Source organism: Cryptotermes secundus, unplaced genomic scaffold (genome assembly GCF_002891405.2).
Source record: "Cryptotermes secundus unplaced genomic scaffold, Csec_1.0 scaffold1224, whole genome shotgun sequence".
Classification (NCBI taxonomy): Eukaryota; Metazoa; Arthropoda; class Insecta; order Blattodea; family Kalotermitidae; genus Cryptotermes; species Cryptotermes secundus.
The window spans coordinates 65841-82491 of NW_019731289.1; the positions used below are offsets into that span (position 1 = coordinate 65841).

Below are 16651 nucleotides of genomic sequence, written 5' to 3' on the forward strand. Positions count from 1 at the left end.
CAGGGATACCAACACCAGGCGAAAGTTGTGAAAGTTTCATCATCATGTAGTCAAAAACCAAAAAGCTGTGATTAGTTAGCTAGTTAGTGCCGTCAGTGTTGTAGCTTAGGTGGTTAGTGGAGGACGTCGCCGAAATTAAATCGTTACAGTTCGGGTTTGGTCCGAGGTTACGTCGGGCTTGTGGTTGACGAAGTGACTCTAGGGCAGGTTTTCTCCTGCGAATTCTTATTCCATCAGATTTTTCATACTCATCGTCCAGAGCTGGTGTAATGGGCCAATTAGCGGCCGACCTGCCACTTCGTCTCAGTCTCACTCCACCTCACGAAATAAAATTTTATTAGGTTCCTTCCTTTCGAGCTGGTCACTCGTAGCCCCAGCTTTTGGCTCATATGTAGTCATGCGGTCACGTGAGGCCATGAACACAAATATCCATGTTTATCCCCAGGGACGTCATCAAATTTACCAAACACCCCCCACAAACTAAAACCCTGATGACGCATACAAACCAAACGCAGTTCTGGCCGTTCTGGCTTTTTACTCTTGGGCTACCAACATAACTTCACGTTTCCCCCAACCTTGCTGACCCACTTGGCCCTTTCCATTTTTCCTTTTTCATGGATCCCCATGTTGCTGGAACACCATCAGATACAGAAATAGTCAACGAGAACAAGACAAATCACATCGATTTCACAAATACAATAGATCACATAAATACAATCTATTACATAATTACAATACTTAATCCATCACCATTTGAACAATTTCTGTGTCATTTAAAAAATGTATTACTGCTAGGAAAGGTGGATGAAAGATTTAACACCAACATATTTGACTATTTTTAATAAAGGTTGGAGAATAAAAAATTAACGACTGCATAAAAGGAATTTGAGATCAACAATGATTGTACCTCCTTTTTAAAACTTCCAAAATGTTCTAAAATTCTTATTCTATCAGGTAATTTATTGTATAATCTACTTGCCTTCTTTAACGCATTATTCCGTAAAAGGTCTGTCCTACATGCTCGGATATACAATTTATTTTTTTCTCTAGTATTGTACTCCTACTTCTGGAAATTACATTCCAGATTATCTCGCAATTGTTTGATAAAACATAATATGGTAAAGATATATATAGAGGGCACGGTCAGAATCTTGAATTGAAAAAAATATACTTCTACAAGATGTTCTTTTATTCACACCCGCAATTAGTCGCATCACCTTTTTTTGTATCCAAAAAACCATTATACTACCTTTTGCTGGTTCCCAGATAATTATTCCAAATTTCAATCTTGACTGAAAATACGAATGATAATCTAATCATTCTATAGCTCATGGTTTCCTTTAAAGTTTTAATAACAAAGTAAGCCTTATTTATATTTGTACATATAGATTTAATATGGATATTCCATCTCAAATTCTCAGTAATTTTTATTCCTAAGAACTTTACATCTGATTTATAAGGGATTTCTACATCATTATAAACAATACGAGGTTTAAAAAAAGTCTTTCCCTTTGTCTTGGGGGAAATGATAGGGCACAAGACTTCCTAGTATTTAATATTAGCTCATTCTTATTAAACCGACTTTCTAAGCAGTTCATTAGAAGAGCTGTTTCTTCTCTAAGCTTATTTTCTTCTTTATCTACAATCAAGACATTAGGTTCATTGCTTGATACCAACTTGCTGTTTTGATTTGAAGCCTCAAGCCCCCACATAATCCCACCCCATTCCCCTTATACATATCAACATATCAGTAAAATGTAAAGTTGAGCCTGTGTTTAGTTAATTAAGTGTTACACCATGAAGACATATGAGGGTGTGGATGTACAGAGCCATGTTTTCTTGACTTTGGCACTAGTTGGCCTGATTTTTTAAAAACTCCATAAAAGTAGTCTTCAACAGCTTCAACTTACATTTGTAAGCTTACTTTTGGGTTCCTCCCCCCACACACCACAAAAAGTCCTGACAGAACTTATACATATTCTTAAGAGTGAGGGAAAATAGGATATACGAGTAAATGTAACAAATGGTCAAATTTCCTTCAAATGTTCAAGAAATATTTGTGCCACTTGTGCTAGTGACATATTACATGGCTGAGGGCCTTCATAACTTAGCCTAACATACTCTTGTCAACTGGGAACATGTACTTCTCATCTCGTGATTAGGGTATATCCAATGTCTCCCTTCACACAAGACAGGTTGCATATTTTACTTTACTCAAACACTGATCTAAATTGTGGAAACAATTTCATATTAATTTCCTATGACCCATCACCCCTTTTACTGAAAACTTCTGACTTGGGTTACTACTCTCTTATTTCAAGTAACATCAATTTCTTTTGAGACCCTTAGGATATTTGCACAAGACATTTAACACAGGAGAGATATAATCAATTCTGATGATCACAAATCATGAACTTACTTTCAGATTCTTAAGAGCTGAAAATGTGATTGTAAACAGCTCATGAATGCTGCTTGGCTCAGTTCTGAACACATCCTGACAGGAATAATTTAACTCGGTAGCCAGGATAACACCATATATAGCAAAACAACTGCATGATGAATGAGCTCTTGGGATGGAAATATTTACATACAGCAATTCAGAAAGAAGACATCATACAATGTTTCTCAAGTAAGTGAAAAAATCCCACAATGAGCATTCCTCTTCAGTGACCAGCTCTACCAATTGTCAATTGGCTGAGACTATCTTTAAATCACAAAAACGAAACCTTGTCCAAAGACCCTACAGCTAAGGTGGAGAGGAAAGTACAGAAACTCATTTATAAATATAAAACCACTCTTCCGACTGATTTAAAACCCAAGCTGACTCCATACCACAGCAAACTTCCACATCTGTATGGTCTTCCCAAGATTCATAAAGCAGGTATTCCTCTGAGGCTTATAGTAAGTTTGATTGGTTCTCCTTGCTATGCACTGGCCAGCTATCTCCATAGGATACTCAGTCCTTGTGCTGGTAAATCCGACTCTTTCGTTAAGAATTCAGCCCACTTCGTACAGTTATTAAGGACTGTTATCTTTCGTTCTCAATATACTCTCATTAGCTTTGACGTTGTCAGTCTCTTCACTAATGTACCAGTGGACGAAGTCCTACAAATCGTCGAAAACAAGCTCCACGACTGTCACACTGATGGAACGGTCTGTCTTGCAGGTCAAAGCCATCATGGAGCTGCTGGAAGTCTGTTTGAGAACCACCTATTTTCAGGTCAATGACAAGTGATTCCAACAGAAAGATGGCATGGCTATGGGAAATTCTCTCTCGCCCATCGTTAGCAACATCTTCATGGAGCATTTTGAAAAACTAGCTCTTGACTCAGCACTGTACAAACCATCATTGTGGCTGCAATATGTGGATGACACTTTGTAGTCTGGCCTCATGGTCCAGAGAGATTACAGAATTTCTTCGATCACCTCAACAGTTTAAGGCCTTCCATCTGCTTCACTATGGAAACTGAGTCTAACAATGCGATCTCATTTCTGGACGTTTTGGTCATCAGGGAAAAGACGGCACTAGCCACACAGGTCTACAGGAAACCCACCCACACTGGCCAATACCTCAACTTCAATTCTAACCATCCGCCGCATGTAAAAAGAGGCTTGATAAAAAGTCTCCACGACAGAGCCTCTACCATATGCCAAGATCGACGAGATTTGGTCAGAGAAATTAACAACCTGAGACACGATCTTCAGTTGAACGGTTATCCCAAAGGTTTTATTGACTCTGTCATTAACTCCAAGGGCAGTAGTCGTCCGAAGAAAGAGGAAAGCCCTCTGTGTTCTGTTTATATTCCATATGTGAAGGGTGTTTCTGAAAAGTTTAAACGGATAGGTAATCGATATAATATTAGGACCATCTTCCGTACAAAACACACTCTTAGGAACTCTTATGAAAACCAGACCGAAGAGATTTGCAACAGACGGCACAGTGCATCTATAGCATTCCCTGTGAATGTGGCAGAAGCTACTTTGGCGAAACAGGCAGACCTCTGGCCGTGCAGCTCCGGGAACACAGGCATAACCTCAAAGAAGGTCTTCTAGAAAAATCTAAACTAGCTCAACATGCCTATGAAGAAGGACATAGGGTAGGCTGGGATGAAGCTAAGATTTTGGATATTGAAAGCCACATCAGGTATAGGAAATACAAGGAAGCGGCCCATATGGCATGCTCTGCCAACCCAATTTGGACTTTTCTCCCATTTGGATCCCCATTATCAGCAATGAAGTCACCAATTCACACAGACGATCTGTATGACGTGATATGTTTTTTTATTGATTTCTATTAGGTTCTAAATTAGATAGACGTGATTTACTCCATTGTTGACGCTAGTTAGAAACTATTAGTTTTTTACTAGTTCTCCTTTCTATTCCATGCCTTGGGGTCATGGACCTGGTTATTAGTTTGGTTTCGTGACATAAATTTCTATGGCTCTATCTATCCTGGTTCCATGCTTGTATATGTTTGGAACAATTTGTTATGTATATTTTTCTTATTAGCTCTCAGGTATTTATAACCTTTGTGTTTTGTGACATACGCTGTCCAGTGATTTGAGGCTAGCTCTCTGTAAGGGAACAAACAGAAGAAGTGTTTTCCCTCACCTGAGGATGGAAACAGATCCAGTTTCCGAAACATCGTGTTTTTCTTAGTTATCTTAAAATACCAGGATGATGGATAAAGTCCGAAAACCCAATATCTCTGGGAGTTGTGAAAGCTTGAGACAGATAATCTGAATATTTGTCTGCATCCCACTCTATAACGTGGCAAACGTGTGCATTATTGGAATTGATCTTGTTAGCTATTGTTCGAAAATAATTATTAAATGAATCTATAATCATATCATGATTATCAGTTAACTTCCCATCAATGTTTAAAAACAGTATACCTGCATTATTAATTTTTCTACCTGTGTCTGATTTTATAATGCTCCAGGTGGTTTTCATTTTGTTACTAGAATTAGAAATTAATTTATTATAATGAATATTTTTAGCTCATTTAATAACACTGGCCAAAATTTTACAGTATGTTTTATAATAATATTTTAGATCTGGCTCATACTGTGTCGAATCCCTGGGAAAATAGAAGAATTTAATTCCAGTGTGGTCACTGGAAGACATGCACCCTGGTGCAAAACACCTTTTTCTTCCCAATTACCTTGCCTTGGACTGCATTTCCTCCTCTGTGGCCTCCGTCTTCCCTATACAGGACATTATCCTTCCATGATGGGCATCTAACTCCATAGGCGTCCATCTGTTACTGCAGGGCATCTTAATGGCTTTCAGGGCTTCCATCATTTGTTCCACTTCCATTTCCATGATGATATAACTATACTATATAATCTTAAATCCAATAATTCAAGCCAATCAATCAAATCTGACCAATTATGACACCAAAATGTCATATAATAGGGGTTCGCATGATGAATAATGGGTTCTGCACTGGATGATTGGATTCATTGGTACTTCTTTACAATTACAATCAATTATAACAGCTCATAATCAGTTACTGTCCAAGACTCGCTCTATTCCTTACTGGACTACAAGCGTCTTCTCTTCTGTGTGACTGACTTGGTTCTGATTTATCAGTCAGTCACTTCTTCAACTTCCGTTTTTCGCTGGTTAGCACTCCACAGCTGAACCTCTTATGACTGAACTACAACTTTTTATAACTTCAGGGCAACCCAAATATAAATCATCATGTCTTACAGTCTCTCTGCTATTCTGTCCGTATCCATTGCCACAGGAATATGTCTAGCAACTTGCTGCCTAGCAACAGAGTTCGCACTGTTGACTGCGTAACCTTCAGAATGTGTTTACCAAAGCAATGTCTAGCAATGGTTTATTCCATCACAATATGTTGCATCTGAGGTTCTCAGGGCAGCAACCGTGAAGAATACTCTTTGATTTTCAAGGAATGCATCCTGTTGTGTTATCCTGTATAAATTCTTTGTTTTGTTTCCATCTCAACACAACAACCATTAGAATCTCATTCACATTTCGCTGTGTATAACGACTTTATTGGTCTTAATAGTACGGTAATATGCTATATGTTTCAGCTTATAGAGGCATCATCGGGCAGTACACATCAACAAATGCTTTCAAACTACTGAATTGCACTTTACATAATTAATGCATTATAATGTAATAACTATTACTAATGTACCCGTCTTTGCATTCAGTTAATACATTCAACTTTGATCTGAATTAATACAAACTTTATAAAATGCATTAAAATTGGAGTGAAGGATCTACATTCAATTGGATGCTTAAAGATGTACATAATTGCACATATAATAAAATGAAAATAATTTTTAAGTCATAAAATGTATTACATTGTTATGGTGTATTAAAGCATTTAAACAATGACTTAAAATTGTTGTATTTATGGTAATTGTCATGCCCAAATATCGTTTTATATAAATTATTTACGCTCATGTCTATTCGTGTAATTATAGTGTTATAGTATTTGATTATCTTCAGACGGTGCTGATATTTTATCGTGGGTAGGCGTGTTTTATTTCTGCTCCCATCTGATTTCCTACGGAGCAACTGCACTGTTTGAAATTGGTTGTTGAAATGTTCTATAATGTTTTATTCTCGGTTTTTCCATGATCTGGTATTTTTTTATTTGTGTGGGTTCATCCACCGCTCACGTTTCCGCATTTGGCTTCATTGTGTGTTTGGTTTCAAGTGTAATTCTTAGTATAAGTACCATAAAGTTAACAATTTTACCTCATTGTCTAAATGTTTTAATACACCATAACAATGTAATAATACATTTTATGACTTATAATCACTTTTATTTTATTATATACAGAGGGGTCAAAAAAATGTACTCACTCTTTGATAGTCACTACCTTTGGAACAAAATGACATGTAGTTACAATTGATACACACAGGGAGAGAGAGTCATTGTATGTGTTCGAAGTGACCACCTTCAGCGGTTAAACAGCATCGATGCTGTCGAAATGCTGAGTGAACTATGGCTGTCAGTGTGTCTGGTGTGATGGCTGCACACAACGCTTCACTGGTATCTCATAGCGCGTTCAGTGTAGCTGGCTTTTGTCGATAAACTTCATCCTTTAAGGTTCCCCATAGGCAGAAGTCGAGAGGTGTTAGGTCCGGGGACCGTGGTGGGTACTCAATAGCACCTCTTCAACCTATCCATCATCCAGGTAGTGTGTCATCCAAGTATGCCCTGACATCTTGATGGTAGTGAGGTGGAGAACCATCTTGTTGCAGGTAAAATCTCTCATCTCCAAACAGCTCTCAAATGGCAGGGAAAATCAATGTCTGAAGCATATTGAGATACGCCTGACCAGTGTTGCAACACCACAGCACTGGAAGCTGGACTTGTTAGTATCCGTGGTCGACCAGATCTTTGCTTATGCACATCATGAACATTACTGTCGGCTTCAAATTTATCCCGAATACGGGCAACTGTTCGACGTGTTGGTGGCTAAGTTCCAAACTCATTCTGCCATTGTCATTGTACCTCTTTTAATGTTTTCGTACTTACAGTACCACTTCAATACAGCCTTGTGTTGCTCAAAGAACAACCTTTCAGCCATTGTTGCTGCTGTCTTCTGCAGGCAACGCGCACGCGGCACGACACTCACGTGATTCATGTGACCTTCACCATCTGTTGAGAAAACATTACACTACACTACTGTGCAAGAATTGTAACTACATATCATTTTGTTCCAAAGATATTGACTATCAAAGAATGAGTACCTTTTTTGGACCCCCTTGTGTGTATATATATATATATACCTTTAAGCATCCTATTGAATGTAGAACCTTCATTCCAAGTTTAATGCATTTTATAATGTTTGCACCAATTCAGATCAAAGTTAAGTGAATGCAAAGACAGGTACGTTAGTAACAGTTATTAATAAATCATAATGTATGAATTATGTAAACCGCAATGCAATAGTTTGAAAATATTTGTTGATGTGTACTGCCTGGTGATGGCTCTATACGCCGAAACATGTAGTGAATTACCGTACTATTAAGACCAATAAACTCATTATCCACAGCGAAATGTGAATGAGATTCTAATGACTGTTGCATTGAGATGGAAAAAATTAAGAATTCATACACGAAGAATATCATCATCTGGGATGCGATGCCAAGCAGTCCTGCAGAAGTTTGCCAAGCAAACAACAAGCTGAGTGGGCCTACTATATGTTTGGCTTACTTGCTGACCCTGAAGATTGAGGCAATATCTTCCTCCCAGATGTTTGTGATCTACAAATTATACAACATTATAACTGTTCATTGCAAGGAGCCTATTGTAATGATTGTTAATTAAGGATAATTAGTTTTGAGATACAAATTAAGTAAGTAAGAAGTAAAGAATATAATGCATATATATTTATATTGTAATACATGATATAATTTACTGTATTAATTCTTAGAAAATAGCAGTTCAACATGGCTACTAGCCATTTGTAATCTGAGATTAATCCAGTAGAAGTAAGCTGTTGGCCTTAAAGTTGTCCATGCCAAGCTGATCAAGCAGCTAGGACAGTTAGAGCTCAGTACAAGCTTATGGCACGGTAACTATTCGGTAATTAAATTTCATTGGTGAAAAATAAGATCTGTTAATCTGTTAAGTTTAAACTGGACCAATGATTTAAGTAGTGGGAGTTAATTATGTTCAAAATTTACTGAGAGAAGCATATTGCTTCTTGTGAGGAGGATATTCCTAAATTACTCCATGGCATGCACTCATGTTTTACAGACACAAAATATGCATCACTCCTTGCATTACAATGCTCTCTTTCTGATTATCAGACTGTCTAAATGCAGCTACGTGCACCTATTGTAATTATCTTAGACTGGAAATTAGTAAGTCAGAATATAGTACTGCTAAAACTCTACAGCTCAGCAAAATTGTTGTGTTGCAACAGTGAGATGATATTACAGTAAATACAGATGGATGTTACCCAGATCAACCTATGCTACTGTGACAAAAGTGTGTAATAAAGGTTGGTAATAGTAACATCATCTACAAGCTGTCTTATTCTGCAGAACTAAATATTCTCTTCTCATGTTTAAGCAAGGCCTGAGAAGATCCTGCAACTGAGTCCATCTTTACCAAATTGAGTAGTCAGCAATCCAATTCGAACTTTCACCTGTAGGCCAAATCATTCTTAGTTACTATCCTAACTTAGTGGTGCAGTGCTAGGGTCGGTTTTATGGCTCACCCCTCACACTCATAGTGGTGCCCAACCTCCAACCTTTCTGTCCCTTATATACAAGGTTACAGTGACTCTGACAGGGAAGTGGTGAAGCATAATAACAAAGGTGTCCCCAGTGCAGGTGAAAGTGTCACAAGGTAAGCAGTGAGTGACAGTCCATTGAATTCTGTCATGAAGTGCTGCCCCTAACAAGTAATCAGTGATGTCCTCAGTCACTGACAAACTATGGTTCGGCCACAGATGGTGACCATAAACACATGGGCTACATCATCAACTACCAATTACCACCTCACCCAAAAGAAGAGCAGTTATAACATCAGCCCAAAAACTGTATTCTTTAATATCAACAAGAGATAATAAATTTAAAATTATATCTCTTTTTACAAATCTCCCATTGCCACAATGATATTGGATAATGCTGTTCTAGCATCACTCTCCCGGAACACTTGAAGAACTTCCATTGCCTTTTGTGAGTGCTCCTTCTGAAGTTGTTTAGTCTGGGAAATACCAGGACCTTTCGACACTATACTATGCACCTGAAACAATTACGATGCGAAAATGCATTATAAAATTCAAACTCACTGGAATGATTACACTTGGGGGGGGGGACCTTAACCTACAGAATTTTTAATTTGGGCCTCCCGACTGATGATACATTTCTAAGAAAATTCGTGCAAACCAATCTAGAATAACCAAATCAAGGCAAATGGTTATGTGACAAGAAGCAGAACAAACATAGATAATGTAGCATTCAGTCTAAACACAGTGCTACATCTAGGAAAGCATATCTTCCTCCAAGATACTACTCCAGCTAAAACAAACAATGCTGTACATGTACTGAACACAGTTTTAGTAAACATGTAGTGTTGAAGTGTAGAATGTAAAAAGTGTTGCAATTTTGACAGAAGATAAACAATGGACACTAATGTGAAGCATATTATATATGAAGCAACAATGCTATACAACAAGGAGAAGAAAATGGATCTACAAATTACTGTGAGGAAAACAGAATGAATTGTGGCCTGAACACAAATGAATGCATCAATGCCTAGAAAAGTGGGTCAATCAGCTCATAATAAGATCATCACAGTATGAATAAATTGTAACCAGAAGAAAGGTTCTAGAATGCCATGAACTTCACGTAAAATTCCAACTACTAAGAAGATCTTTTACAAGCAACAGAGAAACAATGTGAAATCCATGGGATTCATTTTGAAGAAATGTTAAAAATAACACCATCAACTCATTAAGCACACCAGTATTATGGCATGAAGGGAATTATTTTCTTTGAACACAGGAAAATAAATCAGGAGATAGAAGACTTCTGATTTATGAGAATGAAATCTGAGTCCATGCCCACTACACTGTGAGTAATGCTGGCAAAAGTGTATGGTAACAATAGTGTCAGTCAGGACCTTAAACTAGTTCATGCTGGAGGTCAAATGAGATTCATTATTTGTCACATGGAAGTATTCTTCTTCTGACAAAGCATCATAAAACCTGCAAGAAAATATTATTTCTTCATCAAATTCTCTTGGGCTTGCTATACATTAGTTACAACACACACATGAGGAAGTCAGAACTTCTTCTGCTAACGAAACAGTGCTGGCCAAGACTTTTGTATTCAACTAACAAAGTACTGGAAGCAGACGGATTTGATCCACTTAGGTTATTCCAGTATTATCCAAATTTAGGTCACAAGAAACTAATAAGGAACATGCAAAAATGAATATTGCTGATAAAAACATGGGTCACATTTCACTATTTACACTAAGCAGTTGTTGACTGTACAACTGGGTGAATTATGCAAGATGATTAGAAGAAAGCTACTGACCATGTTAAGAAGGCAGGTGATATTGACTGCAGGCAAGATGCCCCCTTACAAGATAAAATTGACAGTAGTGTTCAATGCTGTGAGCAATTAAAAAAGGCACTATCAGAGCATTCAGATCCAAAATTAAAACAGCAAGCAAAGCTGAGACCACTAGGAACAGCAATGTAACATGTACTGCTAAAGAAGCAGTGGCATTCAACATGCGGCTTTTGGGCCCACTCAGCAGGTATTGAAGGTTCTTTCCCTGGAGGTAAAGTGCCAACAGCATGAATCTGACTGCTCACTCCCAACAAGAGCTGAGATGATTTACCTACATCCCCTGGCCCCCTTTGTCTCCAAGGCATTGTGCCTATCCTGAGGCACAGTTTTACCTTTCTAACATAACTGGCCTTTAATATATAAAAATGTGGAAATGACAGAAATAAAGGAGATCAGATGTCCCCCCCCCCATATTCAGATTTCTTTCCTGGTTTCAAAATGTAAGTTTGATGCATAATACAGTTCTCTGTATTCACTAAAGTTCTGGCAGTAACCTTCAAGAACAAGTTACTCATAAAGTAGATAGATTTCAAGAACATACCTTGTCATAGTCCACGTTCTGCACAGACTCAACTCCCTTATCAATCTCGGTGAATAAACTTGGATCATGCTCCAAATGAAACAGAACTGGAGCCGATGTGAGGTTGAACATTGAACCAGACGCATATTGTGAACCAGCAATGAATGGTTCTAAGTCAAGACATGCCTGTAGAGACAGGTGATATATTGATAAAATAACACAGTTATACAGTGAAACATAGTTTTCTCATTCTAAAACTGGGTTATCATTAAATTACTTAAGGCAGAAATAATACATTATTCTTACCTGCCAAGCCAGAGCTAGATGCTTCCCAAATTTATAGCCCTGTTCTTGTAACTCTGTCCCATGGCCAGCAAGTTTAAGTGTCCCCTGACATGACTTGCCAAGAAGGCTTCCTGCTGAAAGAACATTACGAAGTGTCCAGTCTTCAGTGGCATCAGACACTCCTTGTGGGGATGGCAGAGGATTATTTTGCTGATCTCGGCGACCAACAAACTCTCCCTCAGCTAAATCACGAACAGCACTACTCATAAGTTCAACTAACTGCAAAAAGGAATAATTTAATCATTAATGTTCTGTCATTGTCACTAAGATGTCTTAAAAGAAGAAAGAAAGAACTCTTGCATGGTGAGACTTACATATCAAAGTAAAAATATCATCAACTACTCAAGCATAAATTTCAAAGGTGATATGCCATTCCCTTACATCTTGGTTTCGCAATGCTGCAAGCTCCATGCAGGAATTGGCCAAGAGGTAGTCACCACTCAGCAACGCAATTTTATTTCCAAATGTCATATCATTGAGCACAGCTGGTTCAGGGTATAGACCATGACAGATGTTCACCATTCCTTTATGGACCAAATGACTGGTTCGAATCATTTCTGTAACTTCAGCAAGTGCTCGTTGACTGTGGATTAAGGATTATCTGACAGTTATATTACTTAACTCTATAGACTGATCCCTTGCCAAATGAAATTTTTATTTTATGTGTGTGCAGTTTGTATTTTTTGTACACATGCAAACGAACTGGTGGTGCATCAAGAGGTTGAGCACAGCCATTGTTGTCATCAAATCAATGCCCATCACGGACTTCTCTCAGTAATCCAATAATGTAATGGTATATAATAAACCTGATGATATCACTGTTTCACTTTCTATGTTACAAGAACATGTATTATTTTTAAATACGTCATTCTATACTTCTCTTTCTTTTTATTTACTTTTTTCACTGTCCTTCAGGAATGTAACCCACATATACTGTATGGGATTGGTATACAATTCAAAGATTAGTGGAAGGAGAATATTGCTTGTAATGATAGCAAAAAACTGAGGTAATCTACTGCCTACTGCCCTACTCTGTATTTTTTCTTACAGGAATGAGATCAAGGATACCAGGGTATTTTGTGCTTGGATAGAAGGATCAGGTCTTGAGGCGTACAGCGGTGTCATATGTTAAACGATTATATTAGTTCTATTATTAGAATCATCATTGTATTATCTTAGTATATTATTATATTATTATTATTTATTATTGTAAAGTATCTGACTTGTCCTATATCATGTATAATGATCCATGGATATGAAGTAAATACACTTTTCAATACAGTCCATTGGTATGCCTCTATTATTATGGTGACAATTCTTGATGGACTATTTTATTAACTTTGGCCATTCGCAGTTGGAAGATGTAATGATTTAATAATATCTCAAGTACAAGAATAATCTTCATCTTGAGGAAAATGTTGAGTAGGAGAAGAGATTTACTGTAAAATGTATGTCTTTAAATGTTGCAAGTAATTTTAAGTACATTTACAGCATTCTAATTTTCTTATCCCCAGGCTTACTTACCTATGCAAAACTCCAGCTGCTTTGTCCTCCTCCATTTCTTCCACATTAAGATGTCCTGCTGCTTTTGAAATAAGCAATACAATAAGTCCCCATGCTTGCATGTTGTTGCGGCCATTATATAACAAGCTCCTATAAGCAAATTCTGCAATTTTGGTATATCCTTAACAATTTGTGTGTTCCTTCATGTTCTTAAATTATGTTCTAATTAAGGTTCTAAGAAGCAGTTTCTGCATTACCACAGAAAATGGATTAAGAAACTGAACATGCTAAAAGTATGTAACTTATTCACCAAAAGTGCAAACTTGGAACATGTGTATGTTAAAACTGATGGCAGGAAAAATAATCAGAGGCATGGTCCAAAATGTACTATGGTAGGTCAATTACAACAACATTTTTAAATAATGACATCAAATTGAAACTAGACATTTCTCAATGTACACATACCATAATTTAACATTTAAGCACAGTAACTGCTGTTCGCTAAAAGACGTTTAAGTACAGTCCAACAGAAAAATGCAAAACTTACAAAGTTTACAGTCCTACAGTAAAATACATTATTAATTGCCAACTTGCTACTTACTTTGCAGTTTTCAATAACGGGTGATTTGAACCAACTAGTTTACGCAAATGGAGAGCCACATTTGCAATTTCATCACTCAAGAGCCAACGTAAGCTCAAAAATGAAGTTGGGTAGCCGACTATTTTCTCAGCTTCTGACACAGCCTTATTCCAGTCAGGCTTCTGATTGTGTGCTAATTTACCAACTGCACTGTATTTGCTTGTTCCTGTACATAATTCTCTTGGATTTGACACTGTCATGTTAATTCCATTGTATTTCTGAAGTATAGACACCAAAAACAAGTTTCCATTTCGTGTTCTAACAGTGTAACAAATATCACTGACATTTTTAAGTAATATTTTACTGTACATGTTCAGAAAGGTTGAAGACATTTTGTATGTTCGGTATACGTGAGAACACTAGAGAAATAATCACCTAAGAGGCATTGGTACGAAACGAGGTCACCGTTATGTCGGTGAAAGTTTATACAAGACAAACAGCTTTCCTCGCGTTCTCGAGGCATGTACTTTAATACAACTAAGTTCCTTCTGTCGGCACTGAAAATAACGAAAGTAGGTCTGCAGTAGTAATACGTACCTTTACAGGTTATGTGAAGTTTAATTTGTTATACCGAGCGTTGTGATGTGTACGTAATATTGGGATTGTAACGAGGGTAGGACGAAAGTCTGGCTTTTCCCAAAACATGCACTGTAAAATCTTCATACATTTTGAGTTTAGTTCCATGCACAGGCATTCTACCTATCTCCGAAAGTTACGTAACAGTAACGAAAGTGTATGTTAAAATGCTACACCAGCAAAGAAACTATTATTAGAAGGTAAAAGCTGTCCCTGTAACCGGCCGTAAGAGCCCATAGCTTTTCGAGACGTCGACCCTCCATGTTTTCTAGACAATCGGCTCACAGATGGCGGTGAGGTCAGTCCTACTCGCCGGCCGCTCTTTACCCCCTGGAAGATTCGTGCTAGGCATTGGTCGTTTCCGTCAGGGACTGAGTCGACCCCAGGGCTACAGTGCGGCTGGAAGAATTAGGTCAATTAAAAAAAAATCCAATTGCCTCATCGGGAATCGAACCCGCTACCTTCCGGCTTATATTATAGTGCCTCAACCAACTACGCTACTTCGCGACCCTACTAAAAATGCTTTGCCAGCGAAACGGTTTTATTTTTGTTTGTCATTCAGTAACCAACAATGATCTACCGAACATCGATCAATTACTTTTTCAAGATTAAGTATTCAAAGTCAGTCGTGTGTGAGAAAGCACGAGCAATGTCTTTGCACAGAGATTCTGCTGTAAGAGTATATACCCGTATGACCAATTATTATTATTATGACAAAGATATGGCCGGTGTATTTTCACGGAATTAGTCTTTTTGGCCTTCTTGCATATGAAAACATGGTCTTCGAATACATTCTCTCTTCTGTATGTATGTATGTTTGAATGAAAAAATGATTGTATCTATGTATTTGTGCATGTGCCTCTTGCTAGCGTCTGAACGGTTCGTCAGATTCTACTTACAACCTCATAAGCCTGCACGGCCTGTTATCTTTTCTTAGACGGAGAGGCCAAAATTTTTGTAGGCCATAATTAACACTGAAAATTTAATATAGAAGTCAGTCCATATGTTTATAATCACACATATTTGATAGAACAAGATAACTTCTCCAACATGAAGTTTTATAGTACCTGTTAACAGATTGCTAAGTATCACGTTAAAGGAAAACAACCACATCGATTTCTACGGTTCTACGGTAATAGTGTTTCATGACCCGTCCACGTGAACGCCCGTGAAGTTCAATTTGCTACTGCAAAGTTGAAAACTGTGTGGGAACATCCCACATACTATCACGCTATTTCTACAGCGCTCACTTTTCACCATCACGCGCGCTAACCAATCAAATTCAGTCAGTCAGAGTCATGTTGCAACTGACGGTCAGTCGGTCTGTCTGTCTTGGTGTCGAGCCCCAGCTGGGGCTCATGACCAGATATTTCTTTTGAATGAAAGTTACTGTCTTGTCTATGTGGAGCACCCTCTCTGACGAGAGGTCGGGTCTGTCATTTGTCAGTCAGTCTGTATTAATAAGTCCACTGTCTGTATTTACATATACACACTTATTCCTTACTTCAATGTACAATATATACAAGGCCCCTGTTAGTCCAGGCTAGGTACACACACATTCATTCAGATCATGTCACCTTAATGTGAGTCATGCCAAACTGTAGACTAGAGCAGGAATAAGGAAGTGCACAGTTCATTTCTGTGAATTAGCGCAATTGGTCTAATGTCTAGTAACTTGTGAGCAGTTCTTTGCATTTGTTATGGCCAATGATAATGAGTCGCAGAACTGAACTGTTACTGAGGGTTATGCCTATTTTTAGTGGGATAATAAACCAGCAATAAAAAAAAATGAGTGCTGACTGTACAGGCTACTTTTGATGAACAGTCTATCAGTAGAGGTGTATGGCTCTCTTATTCCTCAGACCTGAATGTGTGTCATGACACCTGCAATGGAAATTTAAGAGAAATAATCCATATTTTACAGATCAAATTCTGAAATATTATTCTAGAAACCGAGGCAAGACCTTCATTATGTCACA

General features: G+C 37.8%; 1 protein-coding gene and 1 long non-coding RNA gene across 3 annotated transcripts; one reads left to right on the top strand and one right to left on the bottom strand.

Annotated features, from left to right (window-relative positions):
- Positions 1–39: 39 nt before the first annotated feature.
- On the top strand, positions 40–13152 carry LOC111866973. Its single transcript, XR_002843255.2, has 3 exons — positions 40–954; positions 2426–2629; positions 13004–13152. It is a non-coding gene; the product is annotated as an uncharacterized LOC111866973 (long non-coding RNA).
- On the bottom strand, positions 8357–14961 carry LOC111866969 (decaprenyl-diphosphate synthase subunit 2). Of its 2 annotated transcripts, XM_023856367.2 has the most exons (7): positions 14634–14961; positions 14058–14314; positions 13478–13606; positions 12335–12536; positions 11915–12172; positions 11630–11794; positions 8357–9751 (listed from the first exon to the last, which is right to left on the bottom strand). In XM_023856367.2, exons 2-7 carry the CDS (start codon positions 14294–14296, stop codon positions 9596–9598), a joined length of 1149 nt encoding a protein of 382 aa, XP_023712135.1. In that variant the 5' UTR covers positions 14297–14314; positions 14634–14961; the 3' UTR covers positions 8357–9595. The 2 variants fall into 2 exon arrangements, with proteins under 2 accessions (XP_023712135.1, XP_023712133.1); XM_023856365.2 differs by lacking the exon at positions 14634–14961 and having other exon boundaries at positions 14058–14553.
- Positions 14962–16651: the final 1690 nt, after the last annotated feature.